Below are 14,263 nucleotides of genomic sequence, written 5' to 3'. Positions count from 1 at the left end.
GATCTATTTTTGTTTCATCTGTCCACAGAACATTTTGCCAAAAGGATAGTGGTTTGTCAAGGTACCCTTTGGCAAAGATCAGTTGTTCCTTTTTATGTGTTTTCTTCAGCAATGGTTCTTCCTTGACCTTCACCCATAAATTTCTGCTTGGCTTAGTGTGCACCGTATAGTACTTGATGAAACCATGACCCAAGACTATTCCAAGTTGTCCTTCAACTGTACCAAGTTGGCCTGACATGGTGTTTTTTTCACCATTCGCACCAACCTTTGAAGACATCTCTTGTCAGTTTTCCTCTTTCCCCCATGTCCAGGGAGGATCTTGATGGCACCATGCTTGGCAATCTTCTTTATAACATGTGCACTGTTGAAACTGGGATACCAAGGTCATTGGAGATGGCCTTATACCTTTTGGAAGTCATATGCTTGATAATAATAGCAGTTCTGATGTTCTCAGACAGTTCCTTTATCTTCACTTTTGTGACAAAGGAACCATGTGGCATTTTAAAACACTGAAGTCATCATTCACTGACTAATTCATGTCACATGGGCACCGACAATCACAGGTGATTCTCATTTGCAATTTACCACAGGCGAATCAAAATGTGTTTTCATACTAATTTAATGTAAAGAGTGCCAATACCAGAGTCACAGCAAGCTTTAGGATTTTCTGTTTTTCCCTCCTATTGTTTTAAATTGTTTATCTTTTGCTCTTTTGTATTTAACATGAGTGCTCTATACAAAAAAACTGTTTCAGTCTATGAGCACACGTAGATTTTGGTCCTGCGGTTTTTCCTAGCAGGTTTTGTAAAAATCCGCAGGTAAAATCTCAGGTCAAAAGACCTGCGGTTTACCTGCGGATTAGCCTGTGGTTTAGCCCTGCGGTTTCACACCTCTACAATGGTGAAGGTGTGAAACCGCAGCGGAATCCGCACAAAGAATTGACATGCTGCGGATTGTAACCCGCAGCAAATCCACGCGGAAAAATCCGCAGCATGTGTACAGCGTTTTTGGTTTTGGTACTGTACAATGCAGCAGAAACTGCTGCGGACCCGCAGGGCCAGAAACGCTGCGGACCCGCAGCAGAATACGCAACGTGTGCACATAGCCTCACTTGATTAATTTTTTCATATTCCACATTATGTACTTAAACTTCATGGGTGTCAAAAACAATGAAGAGGACTGTAGAATCATGGGATGCATCAAATTGGAATACATGTACCTAACTAGAATGCACCTTCCCTTCCGAGTATGTCATGCGCCCAAACAGTAGTTTTCCACCACATACAGGCTATCAGCGTACTTAGGAAAAATTGCACAACAAAATTTATGGTGCATTTTCTCCTGTTATCCTTGTGAAAAAAAAAATTGGGGCTAAAATAACTTTGTTGGAAAAATGTGATTTTTTATTTTCACAGCTCAATGTTATAAACTGCTGTGAAGAACCTTGGGTTCAAGATGCTCATCACACATCTAGATTTATTCCTTAAGGGGTCTAGTTTATAAAATGGCTCCATTTATGGAGGGTTTACACTGTTTAGGCAGATCAGGGGCTCTCCAAGTGCAACATGGCATCCACTGATTCCAGTCACTTTTGCGATCAAAAAGTCAAACGCTGCTGCTTACCTTCGGACCCCTGCCGTTAGCCCAAACAGTACTTTTCCCCACATATGGGGTATTGGAGAAATTGCGCAGCAACTTTTCAAATTTTGGGGTCCATTTTCTCCTGTTTCCCTTGTGAAAATAAAGAAATTTGGGTCTAAAGTAAAATGTTTGTGAAAAAAAGTGAAATGTTCGTTTTTTTCCTTCCACATTCCATTAATTGCTGTGAAGCACCTGAAGAGTTAATAAACGTCTTGAATGTGGTTTTGTGCACCTTGAGGGGTGCAGTTTTTAGAATGGTGTCACTTTCGGGTATTTTCTGTCATATAGGCACCTCAAAGTCTCTTGATGTGATGTGGTCCCTAAAAAAATGGTTTTATAAATTTTGTTGGAAAAATTAGAAATTGCTGGTCAACTTTTAACCCTCCCAACAAAAATAAATTATGTTTCAAAACTTGTGCTGATGTAAAGTAGACATGTGTTAAATGTTATTTACTAATTATTTTGTGTGACGTAACTCTCATTTAAGGCCAAATAAAATGAAAGTTTGAAAAATGCTAAATTTACAAAAATGTCTGCAAATTTCTGATTTTTTTCACAAATAAACGAAAGTCATATCAAAGAAATTTTACTACTATCATGAAGTACAAAGTGTCACGAAAAAACAGTCTCAAAATCAGAAGTGTTCCATAAAGCCTCATAAAGCGACACTGGTCAGAATTGTAAAATTTGGACTGGTCATGAAGGTGTAAACAGGCTCGGGGGGGGTAAAGAGGTTAAAAATTGGAACATTAGTTTTGCATATTGGGGTTTCACTTGCTATTAGCAATTGCTCCAGGGGTTACCAATGCTTTTTCACTACTCTTTAGGGTCACAGAGCTAATAAAAGCAAAATTCTTTTATATAGACACATATATATGGATTTATTGAGCTGTGCAGATTTTCAAGCTTAGGTCAGACTTGTGAGAGCTATGCGAGAAACTTGTGCATCAATACCTGGCACTGCCGTCGGCACTCGGGACTCGGCACACTCCGGTCCCAAGTGCTGGCGGCAGTGCCGGGTATCGATGCGAGAGACTTACGCGAGTTTCTCGCATAACTCTCGCAAGTGTGACCCCGGCCTTAGGCTGGTTTCACACTTGCGTTTTTTTTCGCGGGATTTTAGCGCTAAAAAACGCATGCGTTTTTTTTCCCTATACTTTGCATGGGATGCGCTTATGTGCGCATACACACGCGTTTGTATGCGTTTTTGCGCGCATGCGTTTTTTTGCGGTATGCGCTCGGGCGCACAAAATGCATCCTGTTGCATTTTTTGGGCGTCCGACTTGCCTCAAAAAAACGCATGCGCGCGCAATGCGTTTTTTTACAGCAAGACACCCATTATAAGTCTATGGGTGCGCATATGTGCGCATTGGCATGCTTATGTATGCGTTTTTTTGCACATGCGTTTTTTTTGTTAACCATGGAATTTAGGGGTTTGGGTTAGAGTTAGGGTTAGTTAAGGGGGTTTAGGGTCAGGGTTAGGGTTAGGGTCAGGGTTAGTTAGGGTTTAGGGTTTGGGTTAGGGTTAAGTATGGTTTGGTTAAGGGTTAGGGTCAGGGTTAGGGTTAGGGTCAGGGTTAGGGTTAGGGTCAGGGTTAGTTAGGGTTTAGGGTTTGGGTTAGGGTTAAGTATGGTTTGGTTAAGGGTTAGGGTCAGGGTTAGGGTCAGGGTCAGGGTTAGGGTTAAGTATGGTTTGGTTAAGGGTTAGGGTCAGGGTTAGGGTCAGGGTTAGGGTTAGGGTCAGGGTTAGGGTTTGGGTTAGGGTTAAGTATGGTTTGGTTAAGGGTTAGGGTCAGGGTTAGGGTCAGGGTTAGGGTTAGGGTTAAGTATGGTTTGGTTAAGGGTTAGGGTCAGGGTTAGGGTCAGGGTTAGGGTCAGGGTTAGTGTTAGGGTTAGTAAAGTCATGGTTTGGGTTAGTGTGAGGGGCCACCTAATGTTTGGAAAAACCGCAAACGCGGTAAAAACGCACTAAAAACGCATACAAACGCATAAAAATGCTGCGTTTTTTTCATGCATGCTCATAAAAATGCTTGAAAAAAACGCAGCAGTTGTATGCTTTTGTATGCGTTTTTTCAATGCGTTTTTTTGCGGGAAAAACGCGCTGCAAAAAAAAGCAAGTGTGAAATTAGCCTTAAGCATAGAAAATGTGTTAGATCGTAATTGACAAATAGGAATGTCAGTGAAATGGAACCATCTTGTACGACTTTTTTTCACTATTATGCTTTTGTTGGGGATATTATAGTAATATAAAAATATCTCATACTTGAATTAAAGTATTGTGTGCAAATGGGAAACCGTTATATACTGTAAGCATCTGAAGCAGTCACCTCTAAGAATAAATGCATTAAAACTTTATGATACTACTACAAAGTATTTATTTTAAACAAATGATCCAATAAATTCCCATTATTGGATTATAAGTATTTCATTATAGATTTCATCTTATTTTCCATTCAGGCCACCAGCACTTACCATGGAATCTTCTAGGTAATTCTTTCCTAACTCAATTTGTATTACATTTTCTAAGTACATCTTATATAATACATTAGGTGAGCTGCAGCAGAGAAAATACTATAGCCTGGAATATACCTCTTGGTCTTTTTTGCGTATTGTTATTTTCACAGACAATTTTAATAATTTTACATGCCATTTTGATAGCTCTTTTGATTCCAGGAAAAATGACAAGTCCCTTGTACTGATAATATACATTAAAGCTTCTACAGTCTAAGTTGTCTCACCCAAACAACTGGATGCCAGCACATTTTCCAGATGAAGCATCATATCCTTCATGTCGGTATCCTGTTGAATGTCAGAAAAATAGAAGAAAAAAAAGAGGTCAGTTATGCTAAAATTAAGCTACTCCAAGGTTAACTTCATCCGAACATATGAAAAATCATTTGATTTTCATCCAGAAAAAATTACATTTTTTCATCTGTATTGTCATACATATGCCATTTTTACCCAGTGTGTCATCTGTTTTGCAGCTGAATGCCTAGTTTTACATTCATGAAACATGACATCTGTTTTTATAAGCAGTTATTTTTGCATGACAATATATATTTTACGTTGATAAAATTTGGGGGTATTTTTTTAGCATTTTTTATTCCAGTTTTTGGTAGGATGGATGAACCAAAAACAGCAATTCTGGCACTGCTTTTGTATTTTTTTCTTATTTTGGAGTCCACCATTCAGGGTAAATTAAAATATAGTATAAAGTAGAGGTCAATATGATTGCAGACATAAACAATTTATTTTTGTTAATGTTTTGAAACTTTTGTACAAGAAAATTACAGAAAAAAATCTAATTTTGTACTTTTAATTTTGAAATATATATTTATTTATATATGATTTTTTTATTATGCTTTCTTACATTTGATTAGTTTCACAAGAGAACTTGAGCATATAGATAACACACTGCACTAATGGTGTAGTGCAGTTCAGTGCATTATCCAGCCTATCAATGTATACTAACAGGCAGCCGGATAGATTGTGTCTCTGGTGCGATCTCTGAATCACGTACCTGCTTTATTAAACATTTTTACCGATAAAATAAATGCCCATAAAAGACTAAGGTGCTATTCAAATGTGTGTGTTTTGCAGTGTGTTTGCAAAATAATCATGGAAAAGGGCCTCCCAGCTTTCTTGTTGCCAAGAGGGGGTGTTGCGCTCCTGATGATTGACAGCTTGAGTCATCAGTAACAATGAACCGCTGGCCTGAACTGTGTACTCTCTAATGCATTTTGCAGGGACATTATTTATATACATTTTATTCCAGGTACATTTTTTCAAAGTGCCTTGCAGTTAATCATGGCCTAATCGAACACTCATCTCTAATCTCTATTCTCTTCATACAGGTATTATATAGTTCATTCATCTGCTGCATACGTCCTGCATGTCTCCTGTAACCTCATTTCCATCTCTGCAAGCATATTTAATGGTATATAGTTCATTCATCTTATTGAGCTGGTCCCTTAAGTTTTAAGGTCATGTCACTTGCTCAAAGAGTTTTATGAACCATGAAGGCTATGTGCACACATTGCGGATTTTATTGCGGATCCGCAGCGTTTGTTAGCCGCACTGATTTGCATCATATTTGCAGTGTAGTGCACAGTCAATGTAAACCTATGGGAAATGGAGATTTCCTGTGCACATGCTGTGGAAAAAAACGCGCGGATTCACAGCATTTTATTTTCCGCAGCATATCAATTCTTTGTGCGGATCTGCAGTGTTTCTGCATCCATTGACTTCCATTGAATCAGGCACATCCGCAGCAAAACCGCAGATTTAAAAAAGATCTGCGGTTTTGCTGCGGATGTAGGTGCTAGAAACGCTGCAGACCAGGAGGAGGGAAGTGTGTGGGCGGAGTGTGTGCGGAGCTATGTGTGTGTCTGTGTGTGCGGGCGGGGTCTGCATGTATGTGTGTGCGGGGGTCTGCGTGTAGTGTGTGTGTGTGTCTGTGTGTCCCTGTGTGCGTGCGTGTCTGTTTGTCCCTGTGTGTGCGTGTTTGCTGTGCAGCCATTGTCTGATGGGACTACTGCATTGCCGATGATGGAAAAGTAGTCCCATCAGACAATGCTTGTCAAGTGTAAAAACTAGATAGCATGGGAAAGTTTCTGAACTTTTTCCCACGCTGTCAGTTCACCTCAGGTCAGCCGGGGACTCCGCGCAGCCTCACTGACGTCGGTGGTAGTCGGTGAGGCTGCGCGGAGTTCTTGGCTGACCTGAGGTGAACTGACAGTGTGGAAAAAAGTTCAGAAATTTTTCCACGCTAATCAGTTCATCTCTGGTCAGCCGAGGCGCCTGCGCAGAGATGAATTCATTCATTCTGCAGGGGTTTACAGCGGGGCCGGTAGCATTAGCACCAGTCCCCGTTGTAACCTAGTTAACCCCTTGTGATGGACTGCAGCGGGGGACCTGACTGAACAGCGGAGGGGTATGGATATTGTTGGTTTTTTATATTATTATTTTTTATAGAACAAGGGCTTTTTTTGGATTGGCAGAATAATAAATTGTCAAAAACTTTGTGTACTTATTTCATTAAAATATTTTTTAATTAATGTGTGTGTCTTTTTTTAACCCTTTACTATTCTAGGGCTAATAATAGATAGGTGTTTTATTGACACCTCTCCATTATTAACCCGGCTTAATGTCACCTTTCAATAGCAAGGTGACATTAACCCATTATTATTAACCCATGAGCCACCGCTAAAGGCCATGGAAATAGAGAGGCTAAGTGCCAGAAAAGGCGCATCTTATAGATGTGCCTTATGTAGGGTGGCTGGGGGCAGACTTTTATTTAGGCGGGGGGTGGCCAAAAACAATGGTCCCTCTCTAGGCTATTAATATCTGCCCTCACTCACTGGCTTTCCCTCTCTGGCGGAGAAAATTGCGCGGGAGACCACGCAATTTTTATCCGCGATTATAGCCTTAAATTTAACCCCTAGAGTTCTAAATTTTTCCTAACACAAACTACTAAATTGATTAAACACTGACGCTCTACCGTATATAAGCCACTTCTGGGCCACCAGCCTACAATTTTGGACAAACACGTCACTACCGGGCTAAGCCTACAATTTATGGGCAGGTAGAGCTGATTGCGGCCACCTGCAAGGCCAATGGGAGGGGTGCAAGATCAGACTGGAGGCAGCTAGCATCCAGCAACTAAACAGAGAAAAAAACGACCAGCACTTCCTAGTGTGAACACGTGCAAACTGCAAAAACTGCACAATATAGAGAAAAAGAATACAGCAGCACATGTACATGAATCTAGGCCATGTGAGAACACAGAAAAACATTAAAACCATTCAATTTAGATAATAATCCTCAAAAATATTTATTTAAAAAATGAAAGTTCTTAGTGCACAAATTGGCCAATTCATGTAAAACCATCAACCACGGCAAGGTGACCTCCCCTGATGGGTCCCTGCTCTACCGTACATAATCCACTTCTGGGCCACCAGCCTACAATTTTGGACAAACACCCCTCCCATTGGCCTTGCATGTGGCCGCAATCAGCTTTACATGCCCATAAATTGTAGGCTTAGCCCGGTAGTGACATGTTTGTCCAAAATTGTAGGCTGGTGGACCAGAAGTGGCTTATGTACGGTAGAGCAGGGACCCATCAGGGGAGGTCACCTTGCCGTGGTTGATGGGCTTACATGAATTGGCCAATTTGTGCACTAAGAACCTTCATTTTTCATCTTACTGTAAGGAAAAAATTTTTTTTTTTTTTTTTTAATATTTCTGAGGAATATTATCTAAATTGAATGGTTTTAATGTTTTTCTGTGTTTTCACATGGCCTAGATTCATGTACATGTGCTGCTGTATTCTTTTTCTCTCTCTCTATATATATATATATGTATTCTATGTGTGTATATCTTTCGATTCATGTCAGTGTGATTTTACTATACAGCGCACTGAATTGCCAGCTTTTAAAAAACGTATCCGTCAAAAAATTGAAGAAACAGATGAAAAAACTTATGTGACGGATCCATTTTTTTCGTCATATCCGGTCAAAAACAGATCCGTCGCATCAGTTTTTCACAATCTGCGACGGATCCGTTGAGCCGACGAATTGTGACTGACGCCAAAAAACTGATGTGTGAAAGGGGCCTAAGGTAACTAAAAAAGGATTAATAGTAGTGGATAACTCCTTTAAAAGCAGAACTGCAAAGAGGATTGTGTTTAAAATTCCACATATTCTTTATGTTACAGGTGCATATGGATGGATTTCTTCATTTTCGATAAATGTAAAAACTGTTGTTTGTGGTTTTATTTTGTCTATTTTTACATTTTAATAGATCAGAAAACATTCACCATGACAAATATGTTATAACACATGACATCTGGAGGGGGTTAATAATTTTTCACAGCAGGGTATGTGTGGGGGGAATACTGTATAATTCAGTGGCCTGTCTAAGTGTCTCAAGCATCTCTACTTCATCTATCGTTCCCATTATAGCACAAACAATATATTCTATACTGGGGACATAACTAGGTCATGGTCAAGAGTCTTCACTTACAGCCGTCATCCCGATGCACCTCTTTATAAACCACATTATTCTTGGTGTCATCACTCATATGCTGATTTTTATTTTAACTTTCTATCATATATGTCAGGAGCCACATTTATCAGTACAGAATATACAGGAGGCAGGAATCAAATCAGCAAAAGAGAGAGATGTAACTGCAAGCAGCCTCTATTCATGCCACTCCATGTAATCATATCTCTATGGTAATATCTGTTCACGGTTGTATGATTTCATCTATTTCCTAGCACGATTTTATTATGTTAGCATCAGCAACGTTAAAGGGACAAGCAGGTGGGAAGCTGCATTTAAATGATTGGACACACAATGGTGCTTGGTTTGCACAGTCATCAATCCCTTTAAGACTACCCTTTGGGGCCACATTTAAGGTTACCATAGATGTGAAAGGTATAAGGGTACTGATGCATGAATCCAGGCAATTATCAGGAAAGATGTGTATTAGGCCTCTTTCACACATCAGGTTTTCGCCGTCAGGCGCGATCCGGCGCTTTTGACAAAAACCGGATCCGGCGAAATGCAATGCCGGATCCGGTTCCCCCCATTGACTTGCATTAGAGCCGGATCGAGCCGGATGGCCATGCGTTTCATCCGATTTTCGCCGGATCCGGCAATGTGACGCGATCCGGCGTCTGGAAAAAACGGCTACTGTAACGTTTTTTGTCTCCGGTGAAAAAGCCGGACACGCCGGATCCGGCGTGTCCAGCTTTTTCATGCAATGAAAGCCTATGAGCGCCGCAATGCGCCTGATCCGGAGACAGCCAGATCCGGTGGCCGGATCCGGTTTTTTTAGTCTGAGCATGCTCAGTAGCTCTGCCCACAAGACATATATAAAAGCAAGACAGTGTGACCCTCAGCCACACCCAACATGCCACCCAAGCCAAGAACCAGGAGCAGGAGAAGGCAGCAGACATCTGCAGCAGCAGCACCATCAGCACCACCCCAAATGGAGCAGCATGCTGAACAACGGGAGGGGAGTCCAGCAGCAGATGAGAGACGGTAATTATCAAATCCCCCATTCCTCCAAACTAGGGCTATGGAATATCAAGATATTCATTGGCCCTTTGTTTCTCTTTATTCAACAGCCGCCCAATAGATGCAGCAGCAGCAGCAGCAGCAATGGCAGCAGCAGGAACACCACCCACAGCCATGGAGTCTGGCCATGAGGAAGACAGCACATCTTCTTCTGGGAGCCCTCCCTCGCATCGTCAGCGTTTGACGGTAAGTTTTTATTTCCAAAATCCATCATCTCTGGAATATATGTCTATTCATTGCCTTTTATTTCAAAACAGGAATCACAAGATGAAGAGGAGCTCCCAGAAGAAGAAGGAAGGGGTGGACAGACACTTGGAGTGGGCTCACAATTGGTAAGTTTTTTGCATCAAACGCAGAAACACAACATCACACTACACACAACACATAGAAAACAATGTTCTGCAGACCACACACAGCAAACAAATGCCTACATCCAAAGACATAACATTTTTTGTTTTCTTCTCTAGTCTTCCCAATCTGGTGCTCGGCCAAGAGGTCCTCGCAGTGCCTCCCGGGGTCGTCGGCGACAGCAACGCGGCGGTCACCAGCGTGTAAGTATAAATATTTTTGCTTTGTTTTTTTTGCACTTATTTCATTTCTTTTGTGGAGGCTAATTATGTTATTTTTGTCTTTTTCTTTAACAGCCTTCACAGCGTGCTCCCGACTCTGACGGTGAGGATGGAGGGATTGATGTGGACCGCCTCATCGATCTCGTCAGAGAAAGGGAGCCGCTCTGGAATATGGCTGACCGCCGCCACGCTGACCTTATCGTTACCCGACGACTCTGGGAGGAAATCTGTTCGCTCCTTGTGGACCGCTGGGAGGACCTCGAAGCTCGGGCCCAGATTAAAGAGCGTAAGTATATACAGTACCGGTTGCTTGATTTAAACCAGTGTTTCCCGAACTCCAGTCCTCGTGGTCCCCACGGATCATGTGTTCAGGATTTCTATTTACTTTGGAAATCCTGAAAACATGACCCCTGGGGACCATGAGGACTGGAGTTTGGGAAACACTGATGTTGTATACTAACCACTTTGTCCTTTCTCGTTTCAGGGGAGAGAATTGTGAAGCGGTGGCGGTCTGTGAGGGATCGTTTCAAGAAGGAGTTCAATAAAGAGATGCAGGCCCCGAGTGGATCTGGAGGACGCAGGAGCAAGTACAAGTACGCACGAGCCCTGTCGTTCCTCCGGGAGACAATGCTCACCAGAAGGTAAATATTACACACCACATGTGACAAAAAAATGTTTAGATGTAACTTTTTTTTTTCAGCCAGGGCCATACCATGTCACTATTTTAATTGGGTTTTTTTCTCTTTATTCCACAGCACGGTGAGCAGCACTCGGGAGCCTGCACGATTGGACCCTTCTGAGGCGATCCCTGAGGAGACCGTCACCGAGGGACACTTCGACCGCCCCGGTACATCTGCACCTTCCCAGCCTTCCCACACATTCGACCCATCTGTCCCATCCACCAGCACAGGAGCATCGTGGCCGCCTACATTACATGAAGCTGCAGGTGAGGAGATCGCTTTCCCTTTACCCCACCCTTCTGCCCCTGCCACCTCTAGTACACCTGCGGGTACTGGGCGGCAGCGGCAGAGGGGTCAGGAAAAGACTTATGCGCCAGAGTTCTTGCATCTGAATGCATCTTTCCAGAACTGTCTAAAAGTCTTTTCAGAGCAAATCTCCGCAGGCTTTCAGCAGATCAACTCCAGCATTCTGGAGGTGAAGACACTTCTGCAAACCATGCATTCAGAAGCAAGATCTTCACCAAACCACACCTTTTTCAGGTCTGTTGTGGAGCGCATGGCAACACTATCTCCTACCCAGCAGATGCATGTAATGCATTCGTGCCACGGTGCCCTACAGCAGGTTACCTCCCAACCTCCACCTCCCACCACTGTAGTTCCTCCACCTGCACCCCCTCCAGCCACTTTCCATCCTCCCCCTCCTATTACATCTGCACCCCCTCCAGCCACTTTCCATCCTCCCCCTCCTATTACATCTGCACCCCCTCCAGCCACTTTCCATCCTCCCCCTCCTATTACATACCAGCAACCTCCCCAGTACCAGCAACCTCCCCAGTACCAGCAACCTCCCAAGTACCAGACATCTCCCCACTTCCAGCAACCTGCCCCGTACCAAACTCCTTCCCCGTACCAAACTCCTTCCCCGTACCAAACTCCTTCCCCATACAACTTTCCATCAACATCATCTGCTCCTACAGTCCCTGCCCAACCCTCCACTCCACCGCCCACCACCTCTTCTGCCTCCCACATGTCCACCCATTCTGTAGCTTTTTCCACACCATCACCTCTAACTGTTCCTTCCCCACCACGATCCCAGTCCTCTCTCCACACTCCCAGTGTCGAAGTGTCCCGCAGCCCCTCCAGCAGTATTTCCATCCCACACTACACAGATTTGTAATGTGTGTTTTGTAATAAAAATGCCCAGTTTTTTTTCAAACCTTTATTAAAAAAGTTTTTTTAACTTTAAAAACAGTTTACAAAAAAAAAATATTTTAAATAAAAGTTAAATTATTGTTTACACTGGTTGTCTGTCATTTCTTTCTGTGGCGAAATATGTTTAAAAAAAAGGTTAAATACAGGGTATTTAAAAGGTAAAAAGGTATTCAAAACCAGGTATATAACTGTGGGTAAATTTTAGCTTTTTGCCACAGTTGTGTTCCTGGTTGTGTTTGAAGCAAAGTATTTCACCTAAAAAGTTGTGTTTATTGTTGGTGATTTCCTAACAATGTACACAACTTTTGTTAAAAGGTGAAATACTTTGCATAAAACACAACCAGGTACACACCTGTGGCCTAAAGCTAAAAATAGAGACCATGACAAGATAGCCAACTTTGGTTGGCAAAGGTATATACTGTTGGTACAGAAGGTACACAAGTTTGGTTGGGCACAAATCTTTCACACTCTGCCATCCTGCCAGTGTACTCTGCCTTGAGGTGACATAAAGTATAGTGCAAAATTGTCCCTCATTACTGAAACCGACACAGAACTTCTAGTGGTAATGTCATGGTAATCTTGCAAGGTGGTTTCTTCAGAGGTGTCCTCAATGGAAATGGGTTCCTTGCAGATAACAAAATTGTGGAGTACCACGCAAGCTTTGATCACCTCGTCAACAGTTTCTGTCTTGAGGTTGATCGCAGTCAATAGGACCCGCCATTTGGCTGTCAGAATACCAAAGGTACATTCAACCATTCTTCTTGCTCTTGTGAGGCGGTAATTAAAAATGCGTTTTGGTCTTGTCAATCCTCTGCTAGAGTACGGTTTCAAAAGGTGTTCTGACAGCTGGAAGGCTTCATCCCCTACACAGACAAATGGCATAGGTGGACCAGATGTTTGCGGCAGCGGTCTAGGTGGTGGGAACTGGAAGGTGTTTCCATACAGTTTACGCCCCATGGCAGACAGTTTGAAAACTTGAGAGTCATTGGAGCGCCCATAGGCCCCAATATCCACAGCAATAAATTTGTATTCCGCGTCAGCGATGGCCATGAGGACAATTGAAAAATATTTCTTGTAATTGAAATATTCCGATCCCGATCCGGCTGGCTTTACAATGCGGATATGTTTCCCGTCCACAGCGCCCAAGCAGTTGGGAAACTGACATATCTGTTGAAACTTGTCAGCAATTTCAATCCACCTCTCTGTTGTGGGCTCTGGTAAAAACTCTTCAGCTAAGGAGTCCCACAGTGCACGGCATGTGTACTTCACTATTCCAGATATGGTGGAAATCCCGAGTCTGTACTGGAAATGCAGTGACGAAAGGGATTCTCCAGTTGCAAGAAATCTGTGGGGAATTAAAAAACAATAAATTAGTTTTAAATCACAGCATTACATACCAAAACTCAGCTATAACACTTGGAGATACAAACTACCACCAACAAGATTGCAGTGAAAGTGTGCTCTGATGCGAGCATATCCAATAAATGTGGCTTACCTTAAAGTCACCATCAGACGCTCTGCGGGTGAAACAGAGAAGCGGCAATAGGTGTCCGCTTTTCTTATGAGGTGTGCAATGTGCTCCACCAAGTAATCAAAATTCTCCATTTTCATCCGAACATATCCAAAAAATTTATCCGGGTTTCGTCGAAGGTCCATGCAGAGTGTAGAATAGACCCCACGCGTCATTCTCTTGGCTGTGATGGGGTGGATCCACAAACGTCGTCTACGATGCCTGATGCGCTGCTGTCTCGCTCTCTCCTCCTCCAGAACAATCACCCTCAAACGATTCGCCTCCGCTATAAAATCCGCCAAATTCTTCAAAATATTTCCAATCACAACATCCATCTTCGCCAGTAACTTGCTCTTCTCTCCAACCTGCACTTTCTCCTCTCCAACCTGTCAAAGAAGGGCTGTAGGAACACGCTATATATAGTTTTCCAGTAGCTATTCCCGTTCGGATGGCCACAAGGGTCAATTTTAAAAACCGGATCCGGCGTAATCCGTCGAAAAACGGATAGAAAAACGGATGAACAGGATGAGACGGATCCGGTTTTTTCTGTCAAGAACAAGACGGATCCG

At 42.7% G+C, this 14,263-nt stretch overlaps 1 protein-coding gene across 2 annotated transcripts in view; it reads right to left on the bottom strand.

The window, feature by feature from the left end:
- NEK11 (NIMA related kinase 11) overlaps positions 1–14,263 on the bottom strand; it is a 450,471-nt gene that overhangs the window by 63,332 nt on the left and 372,876 nt on the right. For both annotated transcript variants that reach the window (XM_073569426.1, XM_073569421.1), the window contains one exon: positions 4,380–4,440. In XM_073569426.1, the coding sequence (XP_073425527.1) occupies positions 4,380–4,440 (61 nt within the window). The remainder of the gene's footprint in view (positions 1–4,379; positions 4,441–14,263) is intronic.

This window comes from Dendrobates tinctorius, unplaced genomic scaffold (assembly GCF_039654945.1).
Source record: "Dendrobates tinctorius isolate UK_male_01 unplaced genomic scaffold, ASM3965494v1 ptg000005l, whole genome shotgun sequence".
Taxonomy (NCBI): domain Eukaryota; kingdom Metazoa; phylum Chordata; class Amphibia; order Anura; family Dendrobatidae; genus Dendrobates; species Dendrobates tinctorius.
The sequence above is the reverse complement of the archived record's forward strand: the minus strand, read 5'-3'. Positions and strand labels throughout refer to the sequence as shown.